The sequence below is a fragment of the Oncorhynchus kisutch genome, linkage group LG20, assembly GCF_002021735.2.
Source record: "Oncorhynchus kisutch isolate 150728-3 linkage group LG20, Okis_V2, whole genome shotgun sequence".
Taxonomy (NCBI): domain Eukaryota; kingdom Metazoa; phylum Chordata; class Actinopteri; order Salmoniformes; family Salmonidae; genus Oncorhynchus; species Oncorhynchus kisutch.
In genome coordinates this window covers 32,180,946-32,208,412 of record NC_034193.2, presented here as the reverse complement: position 1 = coordinate 32,208,412, position 27,467 = coordinate 32,180,946, and the positions used below count along the sequence as shown (strand labels likewise).

At 44.1% G+C, this 27,467-nt stretch overlaps 1 protein-coding gene across 1 annotated transcript in view; it reads left to right on the top strand.

Annotated features, from left to right (window-relative positions):
* The first annotated feature begins 1,509 nt into the window (after window positions 1–1,509).
* The window catches only part of LOC109865239 (arginyl-tRNA--protein transferase 1-like), a 129,751-nt gene continuing 103,793 nt past the window's right edge, over window positions 1,510–27,467 (top strand). The window contains exons 1-3 of the mRNA XM_020453349.1: window positions 1,510–1,563; window positions 14,609–14,790; window positions 21,578–21,677. Of these exons, the coding sequence (XP_020308938.1) occupies window positions 1,510–1,563; window positions 14,609–14,790; window positions 21,578–21,677 (336 nt within the window). The remainder of the gene's footprint in view (window positions 1,564–14,608; window positions 14,791–21,577; window positions 21,678–27,467) is intronic.

Below are 27,467 nucleotides of genomic sequence, written 5' to 3'. Positions count from 1 at the left end.
ATCATTGTCTTGTTGGAAGACAAATCTCCGTCCCAGTCTCAGGTCTTTTGCAGACTCCATCAGGTTTTCTTCCAGAATGGTCCTGTATTTGGCTCCATCCATCTTCCCATCAATTTTAACCATCTTCCCTGTCCCTGCTGAAGAAAAGCAGGCCCAAACCATGATGCTGCCACCACCATGTTTGACAGTGGGGATGGTGTGTTCAGGGTGATGAGCTGTGTTGCTTTTCCGCCAAACATAACGTTTTGCATTGTTGCCAAAAAGTTCAATTTTTGTTTCATCTGACCAGAGCACCTTCTTCCACATGTTTGGTGTGTCTCCCAGGTGGCTTGTGGCAAACTTTAAACGACACTTTTTATGGATATCTTTAAGAAATGGCTTTCTTCTTGCCACTCTTCCATAAAGGCCAGATTTGTGCAATATACGACTGATTGTTGTCCTATGGACAGAGTCTCCCACCTCAGATGTAGATCTCTGCAGTTCATCCAGAGTGATCATGGGCCTCTTGGCTGCATCTCTGATCAGTCTTCTCCTTGTATGAGCTGAAGGTTTAGAGGGACGGCCAGGTCTTGGTAGATTTGCAGTGGTCTGATACTCCTTCCATTTCAATATTATCGCTTGCACAGTGCTCCTTGGGATGTTTAAAGCTTGGGAAATCTTTTTGTATCCAAATCCGGCTTTAAACTTCTTCACAACAGTATCTCGGACCTGCCTGGTGTGTTCCTTGTTCTTCATGATGCTCTCTGCGCTTTTAACGGACCTCTGAGACTATCACAGTAAAGGTGCATTTATACGGAGACTTGATTACACACAGGTGGATTGTATTTATCATCATTAGTCATTTAGGTCAACATTGGATCATTCAGATATCCTCACTGAACTTCTGGAGAGAGTTTGCTGCACTGAAAGTAAAGGGGCTGAATAATTTTGCACGCCCAATTTTTCTGTTTTTGACTTGTTAAAAAATATTTAAATATCCAATAAATGTCATTCCACTTCATGATTGTGTCCCACTTGTTGTTTATTCTTCACAAAAAAATACAGTTTTATATCTTTATGTTTGAAGCCTGAAACGTGGCAAAAGGTCGCAAAGTTCAAGGGGGCCGAATACTTTCGCAAGGCACTGTATACCACTTCTTTCACCGGCTTCATCAATAAGTGCATCCACGACGTCGTCCAAACAGTCACCTATCCAAACCAGAAGCCATTGCTTACAATCACAATCTACACTGAGGTAAAAGATAAAGCTGCCGCTTTCAAGGAGCGGGACACTAATCCGGACCCTTGTGAGAAATCCAACAATGCCCTCAGACGAAACATCAAACAGGCAAAGCGCAAATACAGGACTAAGATTAAATCCTACTACACCAGCTCTGATGCTAGTCGGATGTGGCAGAGCTTGCAAACTATAAGGGATGACAAAGGGAAACCCAGCTGTGAGCTGCTCAGTGACGTGAGCCTACCAGAGGAGCTAAATGCCTTTTATGCTCGCTTCCGAAAAACCGGACTATGGATCGTCACCGGAGGCTTCGGACGGTGGATCGTTGCCGGAGGAACCGGACCGTAGATCGTCGCTGGAGGCTCTGGACTGGGAACCCCGGCTGGAGGCTCTGGACTGCAGACCGTCGCAAGAGGCTCTGGACCGCAGAGTGTCGCTGGAGGCACTGGACCGCAGACCGTCGATGGAGGCTCTGGACCGCAGACCGTCGATGGAGGCTTTGGGCCATGGATCATCCCTGGAGGCTCCTGGCCATGGATCATCACTGGAGGCTCCGGGCCATGGATCATCACTGGAGGCTCCGAGCCATAGATCATAACTGGAGTCCGGGTGCATGGAGCAGGCACAGGATATACTGGACCGTGGAGGCGCACTGGAGGTCTGGAGCGTAGAGCTGGCACAACCCGTCCTGGCTGGATGTTCAATTTAGCCCAGCAAGTGCGGGGCGCTGGCACAGGACGCACTGGGCTGTGAAGGCACACTGGAGACAAGGTGCGTAGAACCGACACACATTGTACCGGAAAGGTTGCACACACCTCAGGGCGAGTGCATGGAGGAGACACAGGACATACCGAACTGAGGAGGCGCACTGGACGCCAGATGTGTGAAACTGGTGCATATGACACTGGTGTCACGCTCCTCAGCACGCCCACTCTGCAGCGCTCTCAACACCCACACCTCTCTCCGGAATCTTTCATCGAGTTCCTCACTCAACTCCCTGACTGGCTCTGGTTCACCCCTCGGCTCCGCGAACCACTCCGTGTGCCCCCGCCAGTGCTTCCGTCCTGGTTGTCGTTGTTGATCCTCCTTCGCTGCCTCTGCCTGCTTCCATGGCAGGGTCTTGTCTCCTGCCATAAACTCCTCCCATGTCCATCATGTCCTCCACTCCCTTTTCTCCCGGGCCCAGGATCCCTGCTCCTGCTGGCCACGCTGCTTGGTCCTTTGGTGGTGGGATCTTCTGTCACGATCGATTAGAGATGGATTGGACCAAGGTGCTGCGTGGTAAGCGTACATCTTTATTTGATGAACACCAACAAAACAACAAAATATAAACAAACAAAATGTTCTGCAGGCTAAACAGTAACTATACAAAATCAAGATCCCACAAACTAAAGGTGGAAAAAGGCTGCCTAAGTATGATCCCAATCAGAGACAACAATAGACAGCTGCCACTGATTGGGAACCATACCCAGCCAACAAAGAAATAGAAAAACACAGCAAGAACTGGCAAATCTGGTGCAGACCATGAGGAGGAGATGCACTGCAGTACTTCATGCAGCTAGTGGCCACACCAGCTGCTGACTGTTACTTTTGATTTTGACTCCCCTTTATTCAGGGACACATTATTCCACTTATGTTGGGCATATGTCTGTGGAACTTGTTCACTTTGTCTCAGTTGTTAAATCTTGTTATGTTCATACAAATATTTACACATGTTAAGTTTGCTGAAAATAAACGCAGTTGACAGTGCGAGGACATTTTTTTTGTTGCTGAGTTTATATAGTTCACTGCACACATACTATAGGAATTGGTCAAAACTAGAGCTCTACACAAACAAACAATATGGTGTTTGGGATGCAGCTCAGCTCTGAACAGTGCAATACACCCCTACCTAAGAGTACCTCCATTACCATGTGTGTGTGTGTGTGTGTGTGTGTGTGTGTGTGTGTGTGTGTGTGTGTGTGTGTGTGTGTGTGTGTGTGTGTGTGTGTATGCGTGTGTATGTGTGTGTGTGTGTGTGTGTGTGTGTGTATGCGTGTTGGCTCACCAAACCTGTGGTACAGTGAGCAATGCAGACATTTAGGTTTGGATGACTCCACTGCCGCTATGGTTAGGGCTGGCACATTTGCTTACAAACGTCACCCAACGCAAACCCACACTTACATTATTCCGAAAAGTCAAAGTATACCTGTGAGGGGAGTCTACCTGGTAGTAGTTGTAGGTTTTTATACGGTACCCCATCTGAGATTTTGTTTGACCATAAGTAAAAAAGGCTACTGGATCAATACTGCAAAACGTGATTAATTGAATTGAGCCATCACAGTTTTACTCCCCACTAGACCTAGAGAGGAGAGGCGAGAGCGAGGGGGAGAAGAGGAAAGGGAGAGTTTGGGGTCCCATCTAAAAGTGATTTAGGCCTCTTTTGAGGAATCAGATGCAGTTTAGCATTTAGCCGTGTTGAATGTCTCGGTTGTTGTCACAGTGGCAAGGACACAGCCATTATGCTGTTCTGGGAGTTGACATGCAGAGTGAGGCAAGATTTGCCTCTAACAGGTCCCTGCTGCATAAACACACAAGCGCGCGCACACACACACGTGTATGAGCGTTAGGGCTGACCCTATTTAGTCGACTGGTCGATTGTTTGTTCTACAGGCTTTTGGCCTACTGAGATTTCTTAAATCGGGCCTTCGCAAAAACATGATTTTTTCATTGTGCACATGGCACCTGTCTGAGTCACACTGGTCTCAGTACAGTGAACTAATCCATTGGTTATATTATTTCAAAATAATGGTGCAACACTAATTAATCTAATATTATTTCATTACAAATGCGTTTTCTCCTGCGTTGGATACAGTTGCTGCCCGCGGTTCAGTGCGCCATAGAATTGGAGCCTGTTGCTATGTGCATAATAACAAAGTTAACCAGCATATTGAAATTGAGCCATTTCACAGATGTGGCTGTATTTAATCTTTGCTATGCTGTAATAAAGCCTTTATAAAACAAATTCTCTAGAACAGGCTGGTATTACTTAGAATTGATTTAGTGTTTACAATATTCTTCTGCCTGTTTGTAAGTGTAATCTAACAGCACCTGTTTTTTCACTGATAATATACACACAGCTCTCGCTCCTATACCCTCCTTTTTCTTGATCTCCTTGTTATTACAATTATTAATATGATCATCATAATAATAAGTAATGTCGTTATCATTAGTAGGCTTTGTATAGTTGCTTTGTATAACCACCATGAAGCTGTAGGCCTAAGAGCGCGTCCTGTTTAGTCTTAATACCGTAATTTACTCGGGCCTATATTTCAATATATAGGCTACTGTATCAATCATTCATTTATTTGTTCATCCCATCACACAGCATGTGAGACATTAATGCTTTGAAGCATTTTAAAATTAAATAACAAAGGGCGCATTGAATAATTAGCCTAAACAATAGATACATATCAATTCACAAATGCATGCAACTGTTTTTAGTCTGCTGTAATAAAGCTTTATATATATTTTTGTTTTGTTAGAACAGACTCCCTGGTACACTTATTTGTTTAGTGGTCAGAAAAAAGTATTATATTGTAATCTAACAGCAACTGTTTAGCATACATAATACTGACTCACCGCTTGTTCCTATACCCTACTTGATGTCAGTCGTTTCAACAACTAAGTAAAATGTTTTCCACAGATCTGAATTCCCCTTTCCCTCCTGAGCAACCAATAAACAATCGCCCGTTTCGAGTTTCTTTTTCACTTTCTCCACATCCATTTTTCTGTCACGTGTTACTGTGTTCTGAGTTTGTAATAACCAATTTATTGATGTGATTATGATGGGCTATAGGTCAGGCCCTATTGGTCACGTGCATGCAATGCTTACGTGGTTCACGTAAAGAGAGCAAGGGTTGAGGGGAAAGGGAATGTTTTTCCTAAACAAATTAAGGATTTCAGTAACAGAACTTTTCAGTCAGAAACAAAATTGCTGAAATTATGTTGCAGCTTCAGCGCAGACAGCTCAATAAACATTTTCTGTGCTGTGGTGCCTTTTCGCTGCAGTAGGATGGAGAGCGAGACAACGTGCGCCAGTCACACAAGCACTGGCTGTCATTTTCTTTAACACAGTGTGACCATTGGGCTCTTTCTTGAGTCATTTGTGTGTCTTAATGATTTAATCAAACAGTGTGCTGAAAGCATTCGACAAGCTCAGTGCATATGTAGTTAATTTTATTAAAACACATAGGGTGTGTGTCTATATATGGAAAATAAGTTTAAACATTCCGACCAACCAATTGGTCGAAGAACAGGATGACTCTCGGCCGACCAAGATTTTCTTTAGTCTGGGACAGCCCTAATGAGCATGCACACATACCAAGAGTAAATACACAGACTCAACCATTCACTGACAGACTTACTCAGACACACTCAGAGGGGGTAAGAAAAAGTCCTCACACACATACTGTATGGAGACTCACGCTCTCACTTCTTACTAAATTCTAAATGACACTGGGCTCTGACAAAGCCTCCAGTGTTTGTGGCAAGAGCCTGTGCCAAGAAAGTAACAGGCTGTATGCCTCCCACTTACTCAGCTAGAGGCCCCAGAGGTAGCTAGTACAGCCATCAACCAGACCTTCCAATTCTAACGCTGTTCTCCGAGCTAAACACTCTCCATTTTACCCCCAGCCTCCCTCTCTTCCACCTGCCAGTCATTCAAAGGCCTCAACACTAATGTCTGCACAATGCTAGTCTTCTCTCATTCTAATCTCTGTTCACCACACACACACACACAAAACAGCCACCTTTTAGCCCACACAGTGAATGGATACCCCTCTCCCCATCTCCAATGCGCCATCGTGTCACCCAGGTAATCAGCAAGTGTTTAGTAACAAAGCAGCCCAGAGCTGGAGCGACAGCCTTTGTTTTTTGCCAGCTCCACATAGAACAGCTCCACTGAGGAGTATGGGAGGAATGTGGAGCTCAGTAGTGGTGTCCCTCTGGGTCTGGTAGCAACGGGGTGGTGGGGGCCCCACAGGTCCAAGTGTGGGTGGAGAGGATTGGGGAGAGGGGGTTTAATATGTAGACAGGTTCAATTGTGTCAGTTGGTGCTGGGCAGTGGCCAAGCGGCATTATGGGGTTTTCAGGCTGTTGGATGGTTAGATTGGCAGTTCTCCCGGGGTTGTGATAATGAGGGCCATGTTTGACGGGCCTAACAGGGCTCAGATGGGCCGTGGGGACTTTTTATATTTTTATTTAACCTTTATTTAACCAGGTAGGCTAGTTGAGAACAAGTTCTCATTTGCAACTGCGACCTGGCCAAGATAAAGCATAGCAGTGTGAGCAGACAACACAGAGTTACACATGGAGTAAACAATTTACAAGTCAATAACACAGTAGAAAACAAAGGGGGAGTCTATATACAATGTGTGCAAAAGGCATGAGGAGGTAGGCGAATAATAACAATTTTGCAGATTAACACTGGAGTGATAAATGATCAGATGGTCATGTACAGGTAGAGATATTGGTGTGCAAAAGAGCAGAAAAGTAAATAAATAAAAACAGTATGGGGATGAAGTAGGTGAAAATGGGTGGGCTATTACCAATAGACTATGTACAGCTGCAGCGATCGGTTAGCTGCTCAGATAGCTGATGTTTGAAGTTGGTGAGGGAGATAAAAGTCTCCAACTTCAGCGATTTTTGCAATTCGTTCCAGTCACAGGCAGCAGAGTACTGGAACGAAAGGCGGCCAAATGAGGTGTTTGCTTTAGGGATGATCAGTGAGATACACCTGCTGGAGCGCGGGACAGACATCAAATCAAATCAAATTTTATTTGTCACATACACATGGTTAGCAGATGTTAATGCGAGTGTAGCGAAATGCTTGTGCTTCTAGTTCCGACAATGCAGTAATAACCAACAAGTAATCTAACTAACAATTCCAAAACTACTGTCTTATACACACAAGTGTAAGGGGATAAAGAATATGTACATAAAGATATATGAATGAGTGATGGTACAGAGCGGCATAGGCAAGATACAGTAGATGGTATCGGGTACAGTATATACATATGAGATGAGTATGTAAGCAAAGTGGCATAGTTAAAGTGGCTAGTGATACATGTATTACATAAAGATGCAGTAGATGATATAGAGTACAGTATATACGTATACATATGATATGAATAATGTAGGGTATGTAAACATTATATTAGGTAGCATTGTTTAAAGTGGCTAGTGATATATTTGACATAATTTCCCATCAATTCCCATTATTAAAGTGGCTGGAGTTGAGTCAGTGTGTTGGCAGCAGCCACTCAATGTTAGTGGTGGCTGTTTAACAGTCTGATGGCCTTGAGATAGAAGCTGTTTTTCAGTCTCTCTGTCCCAGCTTTGATGCACCTGTATTGACCTCGCCTTCTGGATGAAAGCGGGGTGAACAGGCAGTGGCTCGGGTGGTTGATGTCCTTGATGATCTTTATGGCCTTCCTGTAACATCGGGTGGTGTAGGTGTCCTGGAGGGCAGGTAGTTTGCCCCCGGTGATGCGTTGTGCAGACCTCACTACCCTCTGGAGAGCCTTACGGTTGTGGGCGGAGCAGTTGCCGTACCAGGCGGTGATACAGCCCGCCAGGATGCTCTCGATTGTGCATCTGTAGAAGTTTGTGAGTGCTTTTGGTGACAAGCCGAATTTCTCCATCCTCCTGAGGTTGAAGAGGCGCTCATGTGCCTTCTTCACGATGCTGTCTGTGTGGGTGGACCAATTCAGTTGTCTGTGATGTGTATGCCGAGGAACTTAAAACTTGCTACCCTCTCCATTACTGTTCCATCGATGTGGAAAGGGGGGTGTTCCCTCTGCTGTTTCCTGAAGTCCACAATCATCTCCTTAGTTTTGTTGACGTTGAGTGTGAGGTTATTTTCCTGACACCACACTCCGAGGGCCCTCACCTCCTCCCTGTAGGCCGTCTCGTCGTTGTTGGTAATCAAGCCTACCACTGTTGTGTCGTCCGCAAACTTGATGATTGAGTTGGAGGCGTGCTTGGCCACGCAGTCGTGGGTGAACAGGGAGTACAGGAGAGGGCTCAGAACGCACCCTTGTGGGGCCCCAGTGTTGAGGATCAGCAGGGGTGGAGATGTTGTTGCCTACCCTCACCACCTGGGGGCGGCCCGTCAGGAAGTCCAGTACCCAGTTGCACAGGACAGGGTCGAGACCCAGGGTCTCGAGCTTGATGACGAGCTTGGAGGGTGTTAAATGCCGAGCTGTAGTCGATGAACAGCATTCTCACATAGGTATTCCTCTTGTCCAGATGGGTTAGGGCAGTGTGCAGTGTGGTTGAGATTGCATCGTCTGTGGACCTATTTGGGCGGTAAGCAAATTGGAGTGGGTCTAGGGTGTCAGGTAGGGTGGAGGTGATATGGTCCTTGACTAGTCTCTCAAAGCACTTCATGATGACGGAAGTGAGTGCTACGGGGCGGTAGTCGTTTAGCTCAGTTACCTTAGCTTTCTTGGGAACAGGAACAATGGTGGCCCTCTTGAAGCATGTGGGAACAGCAGACTGGGATAGGGATTGATTGAATATGTCCGTAAACACACCAGCCAGCTGGTCTGCTCATGCTCTGAGGGCGCGGCTGGGGATGCCGTCTGGGCCTTCAGCCTTGCGAGGGTTAACACGTTTAAATGTTTTACTCACCTCGGCTGCAGTGAAGGAGAGGTTGCATGTTTTGGTTGCAGGCCGTGTCAGTGGCACTGTATTGTCCTCAAAGCGGGCAAAAAAGTTATTTAGTCTGCCTGGGAGCAAGACATCCTGGTCCGTGACGGGGCTGGTTTTCTTTTTGTAATCCGTGATTGACTGTAGACCCTGCCACATACCTCGTGTCTGAGCCGTTGAATTGCGATTCTAATAGCTACACTGTTTGTATTCGGTCATGTTACCGGTCACCTTGCCCTGATTAAAAGCAGTGGTTCGCGCTTTCAGTTTCACGCGAATGCTGCCATCAATCCACGGTTTCTGGTTTGGGAATGTTTTAATCATTGCTATGGGAACGACATCTTCAACGCACGTTCTAATGAACTCGCACACCGAATCAGCGTATTCGTCAATGTTGTTGTCTGACGCAATACGAAACATATCCCAGTCCACGTGATGGAAGCAGTCTTGGAGTGTGGAATCAGATTGGTCAGACCAGCGTTGAACAGACCTCAGCTTGGGAACTTCTTGTTTTAGTTTCTGTCTGTAGGCAGGGATCAACAAAATGGAGTCGTGGTCAGCTTTTCCGAAAGGAGGGCGGTGCAGGGCCTTATATGCGTCGCGGAAGTTAGAATAGCAGTGATCAAAGGTTTTGCCAGCCCTGGTTGCCCAGTCGATATGCTGATTAAATTTAGGGAGTCTTGTTTTCAGATTAGCCTTGTTAAAATCCCCAGCTACAATGAATGCAGCCTCAGGATGTATGGATTCCAGTTTGCAAAGAGTCAAATAAAGTTCGTTCAGAGCCATCGATGTGTCTGCTTGGGGGGGAATATATACGGCTGTGATTATAATCGAAGAGAATTCCCTTGGTAGATAATGCGGTCGACATTTGATTGTGATGAATTCCAAATCGAGTGAACAGAAGGACTTGAGTTCCTGTATGCTTTTGTGACCACACCACGTCTCGTTAGCCATAAGGAATACGCCCCCGCCCCTTTTCTTACCAGAAAGTTGTTTGTTTCTGTCCGCGCGATGCGTGGCGAAACCAGCTGGCTGCACCGACTCCGATAGCGTCTCTCCAGTGAGCCATGTTTCCGTGAAGCAAAGAACGTTACAGTCTCTGATGTCCCTCTGGAATGCTACCCTTGCTCGGATTTCATCAACCTTGTTGTCAAGAGACTGGACATTGGCGATAAGTATACTGGGGAGTGGTGTTCGATCCCCCCCAGGTTTAATATGCCCCAGCCCCACTAGATGTATGATGTCTGTGTGATATAAAGCAGTTAAGCCAGTTGAAAGAAAAACCCAGTGTGCAGATGGGTGAAAAAAAAATCTGTTATGTATTAAATGAGAGTTGTATCACACACACACACACACACACACACACAGGAGAAAGCTTGACCACATTCCATATCCTCGCAAGAAGAATTTTGTTCATGCAGGGTATTTTTTTTAAAGACACACAGACCCCCCCCCCCATCCCTGTCCACATTTGGGAGCCATTAGCGGATGGGGCTACTGTACACCCCTGTGCATAGTACACGTGTGGGCCCTGGGTAATAGCCTGGTCGTGTGTGTGTGTGTGTGTGTGTGTGTGTGTGTGTGTGTGTGTGTGTGTGTGTGTGTGTGTGTGTGTGTGTGAGAAATAGAGTGAGAGAACAGGCCTGCTAATGCATTGACGGAAGGGATTCATACCATTTTCTCACTTGATCAATTACATTTTTGCAGTTTGTACATATGCTAAAAGGCTAGAGCTGCTGCTTTCAAGGAGCAGGACGATTATAAGAAATCCTGCTATGCCCTCCGACGAAACATTAAACAAGCAAAGCGTCAATACAGGATGCGGATCGAACTCCACTACAAATCCTCACTGTGGTAGGGCTTGCAAACTATCACAGATTAAAAAGGGAAACCCAGCCAAGAGCCGCCCACTGACGCGAGCCTACCAGATGAGCTAAATGCCTTCCATGCTCGCTTCGAGGAAAGCAACACTGAACCATGCGTTAGAGCACCAACTCTTCCAGGCGACTGTGTTCACGCTCTCCGTAACCGATGTGAGTCCTTTAAACAGATAAAAATTCACAAGGAGGGTCTCCCGAGTGGTGCAGCAGTCTAAGGCACAGCATCGCAGTGCTAGCTGCGTTACTACAGATCCTGGTTCGATACCAGGTTGTGTCGCAGCCGGCCTTCGACCGGGAGATCCATGAGGCGACACACAATTGCCCAACGTCGTCCTGGTTAGGGGAGGGTTTGGCCAGCCGGGATGTCCTTGTCCCATCGCGCTCTAGCAACTCCTGTGGCGGGCCGGGCGAGACTGTAACTACCAATTTGGATGTGACGAAATTGGGGAGATAAAGGGGCTAAAATAAAGATTCACAAGAAGGATTACCAGGTTGCATATTCAGAACATTCACTGAGAGGCTAGCAATTATCTACACGGACATTTTCAACATTTCTTCCTGACCCAGTCTGTAATACCTACATGTTTCAAGCAGACCACCATAGTCCCTGTGCCAAAGTATGCAAAGGTAACCTGTCTAAATGACTACCGCCCCGTAGCTCTCACATCTGTAGCCATGAAATACTTTGAAAGGCTGGTCATGGCTCACATCAACATCACCTGCCCAGAAACCCTAGACCCACTCCAATTTGCATACGGCCCTAACAGATTCATAGATGATGCAATCACTATTGCACTCCACACCGTCGTTTCCCACCTGGACAAAAGGAACACCTACGTGATAATGCTGTTCATAGACTGCATCTTAGCCTTCAACACCATAGTTCCCAACAAGCTCATCACTAAGCTAATGTCCCTGGGACTGAATACCTCCCTCTGCAACTGGATCCTGGACTTCCTGTCGGGCCCTCAGGAGTGCGTGCTTAGTCCCCTCCGGTTAGTAGAGGTATATGTACATGTACAGTAGCTAGAGTTTTAAATGTGACTATGCATAGATAACAACAGAGAGTAGCAGTGGCGTAAAATGGGGGGGAAATGCAAATAGTCTGGGGAGCCATTTGATTAGGTGTTCAGGAGTCAGGAGGCTTGGGGGTAGAAGCTTTTTAGGGCCTTCCTCTGACACTGCCTGGTATAGAGGACATGGATGGCAGGAAGCTTGGCCCCAGTGATGTACTGGGCCGTACACCATCAAGTTTGTTGATGACAGGACGGTGGTGGGCCTGATCACCAACGACGATGAGAGAGCCTATAGGGAGGAGGTGAGAGACCTGGCAGTGTGGTGCCAGGACAACAACCTCTCCCTCAACGTGGGCAAGAGAAAGGAGCTTATTGTGGACTACAGGAAATGGAGGGCCGAACATGGCCCGATTCACATAGACAGGGCTGTAGTGGAGCTTCATGTTCCTCCACATTTCGAAGGACCTATAATGGCCCTCACACACCAACACAGTCGTAAAGAGGACACGACAACGCCTCTTCCCACTCAAAAGGCTGAATTATTTTTTGCCTTGGGCCCTCAGATCCTCAAAGTGAAACACCTGCACAATTGAGAGCATCTTCACTGACTGCATCACCCCTTGGTATGGCAACTGCTCTTCATCCGATTGCAAGGCACTTATAGAGGGTAGTACATCACTGGGGTCAAGCTCCCTGCCATCCAGGACCTCTATACAAGGCGGTGTAAGAGAAATGCCATAAAAAAATTTGAAGACTCCAGCCACCGAACTCATACTGCAACCGCACGGCAAATGGTACGTGAGCGTGAGGTCTGGGACCAAAAGGCTCCTGAACAGCTTCAACCTCCAAACCATAAGACTGCTAAATAGTTAATCAGATAGCTACCTGGACTATCTTTTGGCATTAACTCTTTTTGACTATGCACCTGAACTGGTCTCTACCCACACATATGTCCACACAGGCACACATTCGCCACATACACACTTCCACATTCATCACATATGCTGCTGCTACTGTCTATTCAGAAAGTATTCAGACCCCTTGACTCTTTCCACTTTTTGTTACGTTACAGCCTTACACACAATACTCCGTAATGACAAAGCAAAAACACATTTTTTGAAATTTGTGGAAATGTATAAAAATATTAAACTCACATTTAACATAAGTATTCAGACCCTTTAATTTTGTTGAAGCACCTATGGCAGCGATTACAGCCTTGAGCCTTCTTGGGTATGACGCTACAAGCTTGGCACACCTGTATTTGAGGAGTTTCTCCCATTCTTCTCTGCAGATCCTCTCAAGCTCTGCGAAGTTGGATGGGGAATGTCTCTGCACAGCTATTTTCAGGTCTCTCAAGAGATGTTCGATCGGGTTCAAGTCCGGGCTCTGGCTGGGCCACTCAAGGACATTCAGAGACTTGTCCCGAAGGCACTCCTGCGTTGTCTTGGCTGTGTGCTTTAGGGTCATTGTTCTGTTGGAAGGTGAACCATCGGCACAGTCTGAGGTCCTGAGCGCTGTACTTTGCTCCGTTCATCTTTCCCTCAATCCTGACAAGTCTCCCAGTCCCTGTTACTGAAGAACATCCCCACAGCATGATGCTGCCACCACCATGCTTCACCGTAGGGAGGGTGCCAGGTTTCCTCCAGATGTGACGCTTGGCATTCAGGCAAAAGTGTCCAGTCTTGGTTTCATCGAACCAGAGAATCTTGTTTCTCATAGTTAGTCCTTTAGGTGCCTTTTGACAAACTACAAGCGGGCTGTCATGTGACTTTTACTGAGGAGTGGCTTCCATCTGGCCACTCTACCATAAAGGCCTAATTGGTGGAATGCTGCAGAGATGGTTTTCCTTCTGGAAGGTTCTCCCATCTCCACAGAGGAACTCTGGTGCTCTGTCAGTGACCATTGAGTTCTTGGTCACCCCCCCGACCAAGGACCTTCTCGGCGGCCAGCTCTAGGAAGGGTCTTGGTGGTTCCAAACTTCTTCCATTTAAGAAAGATGGAGGCCACTGTATTCTTGGGAACCTTCAATGCTGCAGACATATTTTGGTACCCTTCCCCAGATTCTGTACCTCGACACAATCCTGTCTCGGTGCTCTACAGACAATTCCTTCAACCTCATGACTTGGTTTTTGCTCTGGCATGCACTGTCAACTTTGGGATCTTATATAGACAGTTGTTTGCCTTTCCAAATCACGTCCAATCAATTTAATTTACCACAGGTGGACTCCAAGTCGTAGAAAGATTTCAAGGATGATCATTGGAAACAGGATGCACCTGAGCTCAATTTCAAGTCTCATAGCAAAGTGTCTAAATAATAAGGTATTTCAGATTTTTATTTTTGATACATTTGCAAAATGTTATAACCTGTTTTCGCTTTGTCACTCTGTACTGTGTGTGGATTGAGGAAAATGTTTTATTGAATCCATTTTTGAATAAGGCTGTAACTTTCTGAATACTTTCCGAATGAGCTGTTTCTTGTTGCCTAGTCACTTTACCCCTACCTATATATACAGATCTACCTCAATTTCCTTGTAACCCTGCACATCGAATCATCACTGGTACCCCAAGTATGTAGTCAAGCTATCATTGATAATTGTGTATTTATTCCTTGTGCTACTATTTTTTCCCCTATTGTTTTTATTGTATTCTGAATTGTTAGGAAGGGTCTGTAAGTAAGTATTTCACTGTTATTTACATCTTATTTTTATTTGATATATAACTTCCATCCATCTCTCTCTCCCCCCTTCCTCTCTCTTAATCTGTCTCCCTCCATCCATCCCCCTCTCTCTCCCACACACCAGGCGGAGACGCCTACGGACGGTCCAGAGGTGGGCCACAGTTCCTTCCACCAGCAATACTGGCTGGACGGCCGCATTGTGGCAGTTGGGGTAGTGGACATCCTGCCCACTTGCGTGTCCTCCGTCTACCTGTACTACCACCCCGACTTCGCCTCTCTATCGCTGGGCTCCTACTCTGCACTCAAGTCAGTGGGGATCTAGCTCCACATCTGGCAGTGCTCTTTTCTTTTTTACCCAGCTCTCTCTTCCCTTTCTGCCTGATTTGTCACTCCTCTCCTTGTTTCTTTCTGTTATTGGGAGACATGTTCACATTGCCTAAGCAAGTGAAATAGATAAACAAAAGAGAAGTAAACAATACAAATCAACAGTAAACATTACTCTCACAAACATTCCAAAGGAGTAGAGACATTTCAAATGTCATATTATGGCTATATACGATGTGCAAATAGTTAAAGTACAAAACTGAAAAGAAAAAATATAAATATGGGTTGTATTTACAATGGTGTTTGTTCTTCACTGGTTGCCCTTTTCTTGAGGCAACAGGTCACAAATCTTGCTGCTGTGATTGCACACTGTGGTATCAATAGCAAGGCTATGCTCACTGAATCTGTACATACTGAAAGTTTTCCTTAAGTTTTGGTCAGTCGCGGTGGTCAGGTATCCTGTCACTGTGTACTCTGTTTTTATTTTAATTTTACCTTTGTTTAACCAGGTAGGCAAGTTGAGAACAAGTTCTCATTTACAACTGCGACCTGGCCAAGATAAAGCAAAGCAGTTCGACACATACAACAACACAGAGTTACACATGGAGTAAAACAAACATACAGTCAATAATACAGTACAAAAACAAGTCTATATACAATGTGAGCAAATGAGGTGAGATGAGGGAGGTAAAGGCAATAAAAAAGGCCACGATGGCGAAGTAAATACAATATAGCAATTAAAAACACTGGAATTGTAGATTTGCAGTAGGTGAATGTGCAAAGTAGTAATATTGGGGTGCAAGGGAGCAAAATAAATAAATAAATACAGTAGGGGATGAGGTAATTGTTTGGGCTATTTATAGATGGGCTATGTACAGGTGCAGTGATCTGTTTAGGGCCAAATAGCATTCTAGTTTGCTCATTATTTTTGTTGATTCTTTCCAATGTGTCAAGTAATTATATATATTTTTTCTCATGATTTGGTTGGGTCTAATTGTGTTGCTGTCCTGGGGCTCTGTGTAGTCTGTGTTTGTGAACAGAGCCCCAGGACCAGCTTGCTTAGGGGACTCTTCTCCAGGTGCATCGCTCTGTAGGTGATGGCTATGTTATGGAAGGTTTGGGAATCGCTTCCTTTTAGGTAGTTGCAAAATTTAACGTCTCGTTTCTGGATTTTGATCATTAGTGGGTATCGGACTAATTCTGCTCTGCCTGCATTATTTGGTGTTTTACGTTGTACACAGAGGATATTTTTGCAGAATTCTGCATGCAGTCTCTCAATTGGGTGTTTGTCCCATTTCTTTGTTGAATTCTTGGTTGGTGAGCGTACCCAAGACCTCACAACCTTAGTGGAATGGGTTCTATAACTGATTCAGGTATTTTTTTAGCCAGATCCTAATTGGTATGTTGAATTTTATGTTCCTTTTGATGGCATAGAAGGCCTTTCTTGCCTTATCTTTCTGATCATTCACAGCTTTGTGGATGTTACCACTCTCTCTCTCTTTCCCTTCTCACCCACTCTCTCGCTCATATGTTTTTCCTCATCATCCCTGATCCCCATTTCTCTTATTTATTCCCTCTTTTCTCCTTCTTCCCCATTTACCCTTCTCTCTCTCTGTTTCTCAGTCTATCGCTCTCTTGAGGTAATACCTGACTAGGTAGCTAAATACTCCTCTAGTCTGTCATGATGCAGTTTGTGCACTCACTCACTCACCCACACACACAAACACACACACACGGAAGCACACACACTCTCTCACTGCACACACACATCTGCCGCTTCCTGTAAAGTGTAACCCAATAATGTGAGAAAGCTTTTAAAAACTATTTCTGCATACAGTGGTTCTTCCTTTAAAAGTTGCGTCATACCGCAGCACAGCTGACTAGGTTGCGGGCTGCCGCAAAATTCTATGGCATGTTATTTAAGTGTCAGCCATTGTTGCCACCAATGGTAGTTAGTGCTAGTTTGCCCACCAGAAGGCATCTTTGAGAAGCTAAGTTATTGAAATGACATGGAGATGTAGGCTTAAGCGTCAATGGGAGCCTTGAATAGAACAGATTAGATGGGATTGCTTTTTAGAAATGTAGCTTCATTAATTTTATGAATATTATGATATTTATATTCCAAGAAAAACGAAAATGCAGTTCGTACTGTAGCTGTTTTAGCGTAACTTACTTATTGGCATGAAGACCTACTTAAATATACAGTACATCAATCAATCACTCATTAATTTGTGCATGTCATCACACAGCCTTCTAGGCAGAGTTGCTAAGAAAAAGCCATATCTCAGACTGGCCAATAAAAAGAAAAGATTAAGATGGGCAAAAGAACACAGACACTGGACAGAGGAACTCTGCCTAGAAGGCCAGCATCCCGGAGTCGCCTCTTCACTGTTGACATTGAGACCGGTGTTTTGTGGGTACTATTTAATGAAGCAGCCAGTTGAGGACTTTCTCAAACACTCTAATGTACTTGTCCTCTTGCTCAGTTGTGCACCGGGGCCTCCCACTCCTCTTTCTATTCTGGTTAGAGCCTGTTTGCCCTGATCTGTAAAGGGGATAGTACAGAGCGTTGTACGAGATCTTCAGTTTCATGGCAATTTCTCGCATTGGATAGCCTTAATTTCTCAGAACAAGAATAGACTGACAAGTTTCAGAAGAAAGTGCTTTGTTTCTGGCCATTGTGAGCCTGTAATCAAACCCACAAATGCTGATGCTCCAGATACTCAACTAGTCTAAGGAAGGCCAGTTTTATTGCTTCTTTAATTGGAACAACAGTTTTCAGCTGTGCTAACATAATTGCAAAAGGGCTTTCTAATTATCAATTATCCTTTTAAAATGATAAACTTGGATTCGCAAACACAACGTGCCATTGGAACACAAGAGTGATGGTTGCTGATAATGGGCATCTGTACGCCTATGTAGATATTCCATTAAAAATCAACCGTTTCCAGCCACAACATTACAACATTAACAATTTCTTCACTGTATTTCTGATCAATTCAATGTTATTTTAATGGACAAAAAATGAACTTTTCTAAGTGACTCCAAACTTTTAAACGGTAGTGTACGTACTGTATTCTATACTATTCTACTGTATCTTAGTCTCTTTAAAGTTTACACATCTTGCATTGCTCATCTCGTATGTACAGTGCCTTGCGAAAGTATTCGGCCCCCTTGAACTTTGCGACCTTTTGCCACATTTCAGGCTTCAAACATAAAGATATAAAACTGTATTTTTTTGTGAAGAATCACAACAAGTGGGACACAATCATGAAGTGGAACGACATTTATTGGATATTTCAAACTTTTTTAACAAATCAAAAAATGAAACATTGGGCGTGCAAAATTATTCAGCCCCTTTACTTTCAGTGCAGCAAACTCTCTCCAGAAGATCAGTGAGGAACTCTGAATGATCCAATGTTGACCTAAATGACTAATGATGATAAATAAAATTCAACTGTGTGTAATGAAGTCTCCGTATAAATGCACCTGCACTGTGATAGTCTCAGAGGTCAGTTAAAAGCGCAGAGAGCATCATGAAGAACAAGGAACACACCAGGCAGGTCCAAGATACTGTTGTGAAGAAGTTTAAAGCCGGATTTGGATACAAAAAGATTTCCCAAGCTTTAAACATCCCAAGGAGCACTGTGCAAGCGATAATATTGAAATGGAAGGAGTATCAGACCACTGCAAATCTACCAAGACCTGGCCGTCCCTCTAAACTTTCAGCTCATACGAGGAGAAGACTGATCAGAGATGCAGGCAAGAGGCCCATGATCACTCTGGATGAACTGCAGAGATCTACAGCTGAGGTGGGAGACTCTGTCCATAGGACAACAATCAGTTGTATATTGCACAAATCTGGCCTTTATGGAAGAGTGGCAAGAAGAAAGCCATTTCTTAAAGATATCCATAAAAAGTGTCGTTTAAAGTTTGCCACAAGCCACCTGGGAGACACACCAAACATGTGGAAGAAGGTGCTCTGGTCAGATGAAACCAAAATTGAACTTTTTGGCAACAATGCAAAACGTTATGTTTGGCGTAAAAGCAACACAGCTCATCACCCTGAACACATCATCCCCACTGTCAAACATGGTGGTGGCAGCATCATGGTTTGGGCCTGCTTTTCTTCAGCAGGGACAGGGAAGATGGTTAAAATTGATGGGAAGATGGATGGAGCCAAATACAGGACCATTCTGGAAGAAAACCTGATGGAGTCTGCAAAAGACCTGAGACTGGGACGGAGATTTGTCTTCCAACAAGACAATGATCCAAAACATAAAGCAAAATCTACAATGGAATGGTTCAAAAATAAACATATCCAGGTGTTAGAATGGCCAAGTCAAAGTCCAGACCTGAATCCAATCGAGAATCTGTGGAAAGAACTGAAAACTGCTGTTCACAAATGCTCTCCATCCAACCTCACTGAGCTCGAGCTGTTTTGCAAGGAGGAATGGGAAAAAATGTCAGTCTCTCGATGTGCAAAACTGATAGAGACATACCCCAAGCGACTTACAGCTGTAATCGCAGCAAAAGGTGGCGCTACAAAGTATTAACTTAAGGGGGCTGAATAATTTTGCACGCCCAATTTTTCAGTTTTTGATTTGTTAAAAAAGTTTGAAATATCCAATAAATGTCGTTCCACTTCATGATTGTGTTCCACTTGTTGTTGATTCTTCACAAAAAAATACAGTTTTATATCTTTATGTTTGAAGCCTGAAATGTGGCAAAAGGTCGCAAAGTTCAAGGGGGCCGAATACTTTCGCAAGGCACTGTATATACTGTATTCTATATTATTCTACTGTATCTTAGTACATGCCGCTCTGACATTGTTCGTCCATATATGTATATACTAACTCCATTCTTTACTTAGATTTGTGTGTATTTGGTTTATGTTGTGAAATTGTTAGATATGACTTGTTACTGTCGGACATACTTGCACTGTCGGACATATAGAAGCACAAGCATTCCGCTATACCCGCAATAACATCTGCTAAACGTGTATGTGACCAATAAAATGTGATTTGATTTTATAGCCTTAAGGAGTCCCTGGAAAAGCAGACCAGTGCTATGGAGAAAAAAAAGTCCATGTTGTTTACATACACCACATCCTAGTTGTTTTATTTCACTTCATAAGACTTCCTCTGTCAAAAAAGAAACTTTTCGACTCTGCGCCGTACATTCTGAAGTGTGTGCGTGTGGGGAGGGGGGGGGGGGGGGGGGGGGTATATAGAAGGGATAGTGTGTGTGTGTTGAGGTCTTGGGGTGTTCCATGGGGAATGTGTTCAGGTGTGATTCTGTGTTATCAACAGGAGAGGGGGATGTTGAGAGGTTCCCCTGATGAGAGGCACCAAGAAGAAGGGGGAGGGGGATGGGGGATAAAGAGGGATTGGAGGAGTGGACATTGTTCCTGAGGCACTGTTGTCCAAAAGGCAGCTGGTGTCCGGCATTGGGGTGATTTTGTGTGTGGGCATGTGTGTGCATACACAAGTGTGTGTGTGAGTACATGTGTGTGACTGTATTAGTGAAAGTGTGTGATTATGTTTAATTTGGTTTTGTAAAAAATAACTTGTTGTGTGTGTCTAGGTCTGGGCTTTGTTTGTTTATTTATGGGTTAAAGTCTCTCTGGACTGAGTGTTTGCATGAGTGCATGTGCGTGGGTGGGTGAACATTTGTGTGCGTTTGTGCTTAGCCCTACACAGTTAGGTTCTCAGTCTGAGCTGAAGCGCAGCACTGCAGTGTGCATTAATATGTAGCAGGGCTCTGTGTAGAGAGAGAGAGAGAGAAGCAGGGGCCTAGATAATTGGCTTGTTTTGGAGTGTCAGATCCCTGAAGAGGGGATAATGGCGGGCTCAAGCTGCTGCCACGGGGGTTAGGGGGGGCGGGGAGGGGGGCACTTTTTGTGAACGGGCCCCTTACCTCTCCTGATCCTCCCCATTCAACCCCCGGTCAGCCTTTGTGGTGAGGGGATGGGAACCCAGGAACCTGGCAGCTAACCGGCTGACCTTCTCGCACCTCTCTCCTAGCCCCCTTTCTCTCGTCACCCCCCACCCCCCTTTTCACCTTCTCATCCCCCCCTAGACTTTTATATTCTTCTTTCAGTCTGTTTGGGTCTCTTTGTGCACCCCCCCTTTTTATTTCCCAGTGCATCTATTTTATTTAACTTTTTTTTCCGCTCTTGAGAAAAGTGGAAGAAAAGAAGCTCTCACTCTTCATTTAAGAGGGTGAAAGAAAGAGGGATGGAAGGAAGAGTGAAACAAAAGGTGGAGAAAAGGAGTGGAATTTAGTTATGGAAAAGGGAAGGAAATAGAAGCGAGAGAGAAAGCGAGGGAGGAAAATAGGCTTAAAATAAAAGGATGCAATTAAGGAAAGAACGATAAAGTAAATAAAGAAAGAAAGACATTTACTGTATTAGGGGATGTTGTATAATAATCTCCCAATGATTTAGTCTTTGTAAACATGCTCCTTTGCCTTATTGTCTACCTTCCCACTCTCAATATTTCAATGGCTTTGGAAGGCAAGGCAATGTTTTTGACCAATGAAATGTGAACACTGGAGAAACTAACTGCATTCTTTAATATAGTCATTGGCTGCTTCCCAAATGGCACCCCAGGGGCCCTGTCCACTCTGACTGCTTGTACTAAACTCACAGAATACAATGCAGTAGATAATAAACTGTCAATTTCTGTGAGAAACTTAAATTTATCCTCTGAAAATAGAATGATGTTAGCCAATATTGTATCTGTTTAAACATCTCTCTTTTCTCCAGGGAGGTCACCTTCACCGGGCATCTCCAGAAAGTGTCCCCCAAGCTGTGCTACTACTACCTGAGCTTCTATATCCACTCCTGCCCCAAGATGCGATACAAGGTACAACACGTTTCCTTTGTCATCTAATGAAGTTCGATCCTATACTCTGCTATGCTCTACTCCACTCTGTTCTACTCTATGTCCTACACCACCTTACCCAACCCTGTCCCCGTGACTTATCCAAAGCAGGAGAGAATACATCTGCATGAATGTACAGGGGTATCATTGTGATTTTTTTTTGTCATGGATCTACACAAAATACTCAAATGTTAAAGTGAAGAGAACATTTTACAAATGTTTACATACTATTACAAAATGTAAAGAATCTATATAGCCATTGCATAAAGTATTCACCCCATTTGTCTACACAAGCCTAAATTAGTTTAGGAGTAAAAGATTGGCTTAACAAATCACATAATAAGTTACATGGACTGTGTGAAATAATAGGGATTGACATGATTTTTGTCCCCCATACATACAAATCAAATCAAATTGTATTTGTCACATGCGCCGAATACAACAGGTGTAGGTAGACATTAATTATAGTGATACGCTTACTTACAAGTCCTTAACCCTTAACCAACCAGTTTTAAGAAAAATAAGTGTTAAGTAAAAAATAGATCAATAAAAAATAAAGGTAACAAATCATTAAAGAGCAGCAGTAAAATAACAGTAGTGTGGCTATATACGGGGGGTACCCGTACAGAGTCAATATGCCAGTGCACAGGTTAGTCGAGGTAACATCTGTAAAGTCCCTCAGTCAAGTATTGAATTTCAAGCACAGATTCAACTAAAAAGACTAGAAAGCCTCATAAAGAAAGGCCGTGTTTGGTAGATGGGTAACAATAACAAATCAGACATTAAATATATGTTTAAACATGGTCAAGTTAATAATTATTCATTGAATGATGTATTAAACCACCCAGTCACAACAAAGCTAGTCGTCCTTCTGAGCTGAGCTGCAGGACAGGAAGGCAACTGCTCAGTGATGTCACCATTAGGCCAATGGTGATTTTAAAACGACTACAGAGTTCAATGGCTGTGATGGGAGAAAATGAGGATAGGTCAACAACATTGTAGTTACTCCACGATAATGACCTAAATGACAGAGTGAAAAGAAGATTACAAATATAACAGAATAAAAATATTCCAAAACATGCATCCTGTATGCAACAAAGCACTAAAGAGAACACGGCAAAGAAATGCAGTTTTTGGCATAAATGCAAAGCATTATGTTTGCGTCAAATCCAACATGAGTTTTTCAAGAAACGGATGGAGCTAAGCACAGGCAAAATCCTAGAAGAACACCTGGTTCAATCTGCTTTCCACTAGACACTGGGAGACAAATACACCTTTCAGCAGGGCAATAACCTACAACACAAGGGCAAATATACACCGGTGTTGCTTACCAAGGGACAGTTTTGACATAAATCTGCTTGAAAATCTATGGCAAGACTTGGAAATTGCTGTCTAGCAATGATCAAGAACCAACTTGACAGAGCTTGAAGAATTTTGAAAAGAAGATTGTTCAAATATCGTACCAAGCTCTTAGACTTAACCAGAAAGAATAGAAGCTGTAATCACTGCCAAAGGTGATTCTAACATGTATTGACTCAGGGGTGTTAGTACTTATGAACAGTGCATTCGAAAAGTATTCAGACCCCTTCACTTTTTCCACATTTTGTTAAGTTACAGCCTTATTCTAAAATTGACGAATACATTTTTAAAAATCATCAATGTACACACACTGCCACATAATGACAGAGCGAAAACCGACCCTTTTCGACTCGAAATTGAGCTCAGGTCCATCCTGTTTTCATTGATCATCCTTGAGATGTTTCAACAACTTGATTGGAGTCCACCTGTAGTAAATTCAATTGATTGGACATGATTTGGAAAGGCACACACCTGTCTATGTAAGATCCCACAGTTGACAGTGCATGTCAGAGCATAAACCAATCCATGAGGTCGAAGGAATTGTCCGTAGAGCTCCGAGACAGGATTTTGTTGAGTCACAGATCTGGGGAACAATACCCCAAACATTCTGCAGAATTGAAGATCCCCAAGAACACAGTGGCCTTCATCATTCTTAAATGGAAGAAGTTTATAACCACCAAGACTCTTCCTTGAGCTGGTCCCCTGGCCAAACTGAGCAATCGGGGGTGAAGGGAATTGGTCAGGGAGGTGACCAAGAACCCTATTGTCACTCTGACAGAGCTCCAGAGTTCCACTGTGGAGATGGGAGAACCTTCCAGAAGGACAACCATCTCTGCAGCACTCTACCGATCAGGCCTTTATGGTATTGGCCAGACGGAAGCTACTCTTCAATAAAATGCACATGACAGCCCGTTTGAAGTTTGACAAAATGCACCTAAAGGACACTCAGACCATGAAAAACAAGATTCTCTGGTCTGATGAATATTTAACTCTTTGGCCTGAATACCAAGCATCACATCTGGAGGAAACCTGGTACCATTCCTATGGTGAAGCGTGGTGGCAGGATCCTGCTGTGGGGATGTTTTCCAACGGTAGGGCCTGGGAGACTTGTCAGGATCGAGGGAAAGATGAACGGAACAAAGTACAGAGAAATCCTTGATGAAAACCTGCTCCAGAGTGCTCAGGACCTCACACTGGGGTGAAGGTTCACCTTCTAACAGGGCAACGACCCTAAGCACACATCCAAGACAAAGCAGCAGTGGCTTCGGGACAAGTCTTCGGGACAATGTCCTTGAGTGGCCCAGCCAGAGCCCGGACAGGAACCTGATCGAACATCTCTGGAGAGCCCTGAAAATAGCTGTGCAGCAACGCTCCCCACCCAACCTGGCAGAGCTTGAGAAGATATGCAGAGAGAAATGGGAGAAACTCCCCCAAAAGGACAATGACCCAACACACCTCCAGATTGTGAAGGGCTAATTTACCAAGAAGGAGAGTGATGGCGTGCTGCATCAGATGAGCTGCCTCCACAATCCCCCGACCTCAACCAAATTGAGATGGTTTGCGATGAGTCGGACCGCAGAGTGGAGGAAAAGCAGCCAACAAGTGCTCAGCATATGTGGGAACTCCTTCAATACTGTTGGAAAAGCATTCCAGTTGAAGCTGGTTGAGAGAATGCCAAGAGTGTGCAAAGCTGTAAAGGCAAAAGTTGGCTATTTGAAGAATCTCAAATATAAACTGTATTTTGATTTGTTTAACACTTTTTTGGTTACTACATGATTCCATATGTGATATTTCATAGTTTTGATGTCTTTACTATTTTTCTACAATTTAGAAAACAGTAAAAAAACTTTTTTTTTAACTTAAATGAGTAGGTGTTGTAAAACTTTTGACTGGTAGTGTATGTCGAGAAATGATATAACATATATTTTTGTATATATTCATATAGTTTTCTATTTGGGAGCGGTGTCTGTCCGTGTCGGGAAAAACGCGCCAAAGGGGAATGGAGACACCTGTGGAAGGTCTTGATGCCCCCCTAGACTCCACTCCGCCCCCTCCTTACCTCTCTGGCCGGTCGCTACAGCGATCTGTTTCTCTCACTAAAACCCCAGTACATTCAGACGGACATGTTCCTGAAAGCCCTATTCTGGCCTCTTGGAGAGCTCTTCCTCCTCTCCTTTTTCTTCCTCTCCCTCCTTTCCTTAGTCTCTCCCTCCTCTGTGTTATTCTAGGTGCAAGGGCCTCAACGGGGAGAGAGAAGTCACAACTAGTACCCTGGTTCTCTTTTTTCCTCTCATTTTCACTCCACTTCTTTTTATATTTCCCCCTCCTTGCTACACTGACCCCAGGCGTCTGACTGAAAGGCCAGAAGCTGGAGCATTTAGCTTTATTCTCTACTCCTCTGTCTTTCAGTGAGCTCCTTAACTGAGGAGCAAGGCTCTGGGCCAGAGCCATATTTATATATAGCTTTGCTCTTGTCCATACAATGTGTAACAACAGCCCATTACTTATATGAGAGCTGTGTGTTCTCACTCTGTGCTGTTACTATTCTCACTCTGTGTGCAGAGTTGCTACTGCACTTTAACTTAAGACATCCACTGTAGAAGCCCTATGCCTCACAACTCCCAGTTGAGGTAGAAACATACTTGCCTAGGTTGGCATTCAACTTAAACCAATAATCAGAGGGTTGTGGATTCAAGGCCTGGCCAGGACATCTCTGGAACATGAACAGAACATCATGTCAGCCATTCCATTGGTAAAGCCATGTGATTCCAGCAGCGAGGGGCTAAGCGCTAAAACAGGTGTGTGCGTGCTACAGAGGCAGGGTGCAGTGTGTTGGCAGACACACACACATACAGCGAGACAGACAGGGAATCGATTAGACCAGAACAACTGATACATATACAGTAAAGGGAGGGAGGAATTGAGGGAGGGAAGCAAATAATTTAAATAAAAGTGATGGACTGGCTCAGTGCAGATAGGGGGAGTGAGGGATGGAGAGAGGGAAAAGGAGCAAGTAGGGGAGAGCAGACTGGGCTGCTAGAGCCATTAGCGGTTGAGGGAAAGGTCAGTGGAGATGGCTACTGTAACTCAGCAACATGAGGAATAGTATGTGTGAGACACACACATTAGGGCACACATTAGGGCCTGGACAATACCAGTATCTTTAGTATCGTGGCAAGGAAACAGAACACTATGTGGATTTAACTTATTTAGGAAAACAGCCTTAAAAAACCTCTTAAAGATCGGGTCTTTTTTTTCAACGTTTTGTTAAAAATCGCGCAAAATTTCAATGTCCTGCTACTCATGCCAGGAATATAGTACATGCATATGATTAGTATGTGTGAATAGAAAACACTCTGAAGTTTGTAAAACTAGTTAAATCATGTCTGTGACTATAACAGAACGTGTGGAGCAGGCAAAAGCCCAAGGAAAACTGTTCACCAAAAAAATAAAAAATATCCTTCCGCCAGTTGCCTATATTGTCTATGGCAAGGGAAAATAGATAGCGACCAGTTTACAATGCCTACAGCTTCCACACAATGTCGCCAGTACTGGCAATTGGGTTGAAGTTAATCCTTAGTGAAATGAGAAATAGGCACTTCCTGTCATCGAGTACACAGCAGGAAGTTTTGAAAGAGAGAATATGGACCATGATTTCAAGACTTGCTGCTATTGAATACAGATCGCCCCGTGATCAATTTGATCGATTATTAATGTTTACTAATACCGAAAGTTGGTTTACAAAAGTAGTTTGAAGTGTTTTGTCAAAGTTTAATCGGCAACTTTTTTAATTTTAAAAAATGACGTTGCGTTTTGGAAAGCTGCTTTTTCCTGGATCAGACGGGCTTCGTAAATGGACATTTTGGGTATACATGGATGGATTTCATTTAAAAAAATACCCAATTGTGATGTTTATGGGACATATAGGAGTGCAAACAAAGAAGCTTGTCAAAGTAATGAATGTTTTATATTTTATTTCTGCATTTGTGTAGCGCCGAAAAGCATTTAAAAAATCTGACATGTTGGCTAGATTCACAACGAGTGTAGCTTTAATTGAGTACCCTGCATGTGTGTTTTAATGAAAGTTTGAGTTTTAGCGAGTACTATTCGCATTTGGCGTTGCGCATTTGCATTTCCTGTTGCAGGCGTCTCACTTAGCCTTAAGAGGTTTTAATGTTGGAAACAAACATCATTATGTTTGACATTGAGTCAAATGTATTTAGTTTCCAAGCTATAGCACACTATTTTACATACAGTAGCATTGTTGGTGTGTGTGTGTGAGTGTGTGTGTTTGCGCATCTGCGCTGTGTGTGTGTTTGGGTTCATCTGCGGGGTTGTAAGCGTAGAATCCCAAATACACTTTTGTGTCAGTCGCGTCTGTTACTACATTTTCCTGCCCCTCCCCTTCTTGCC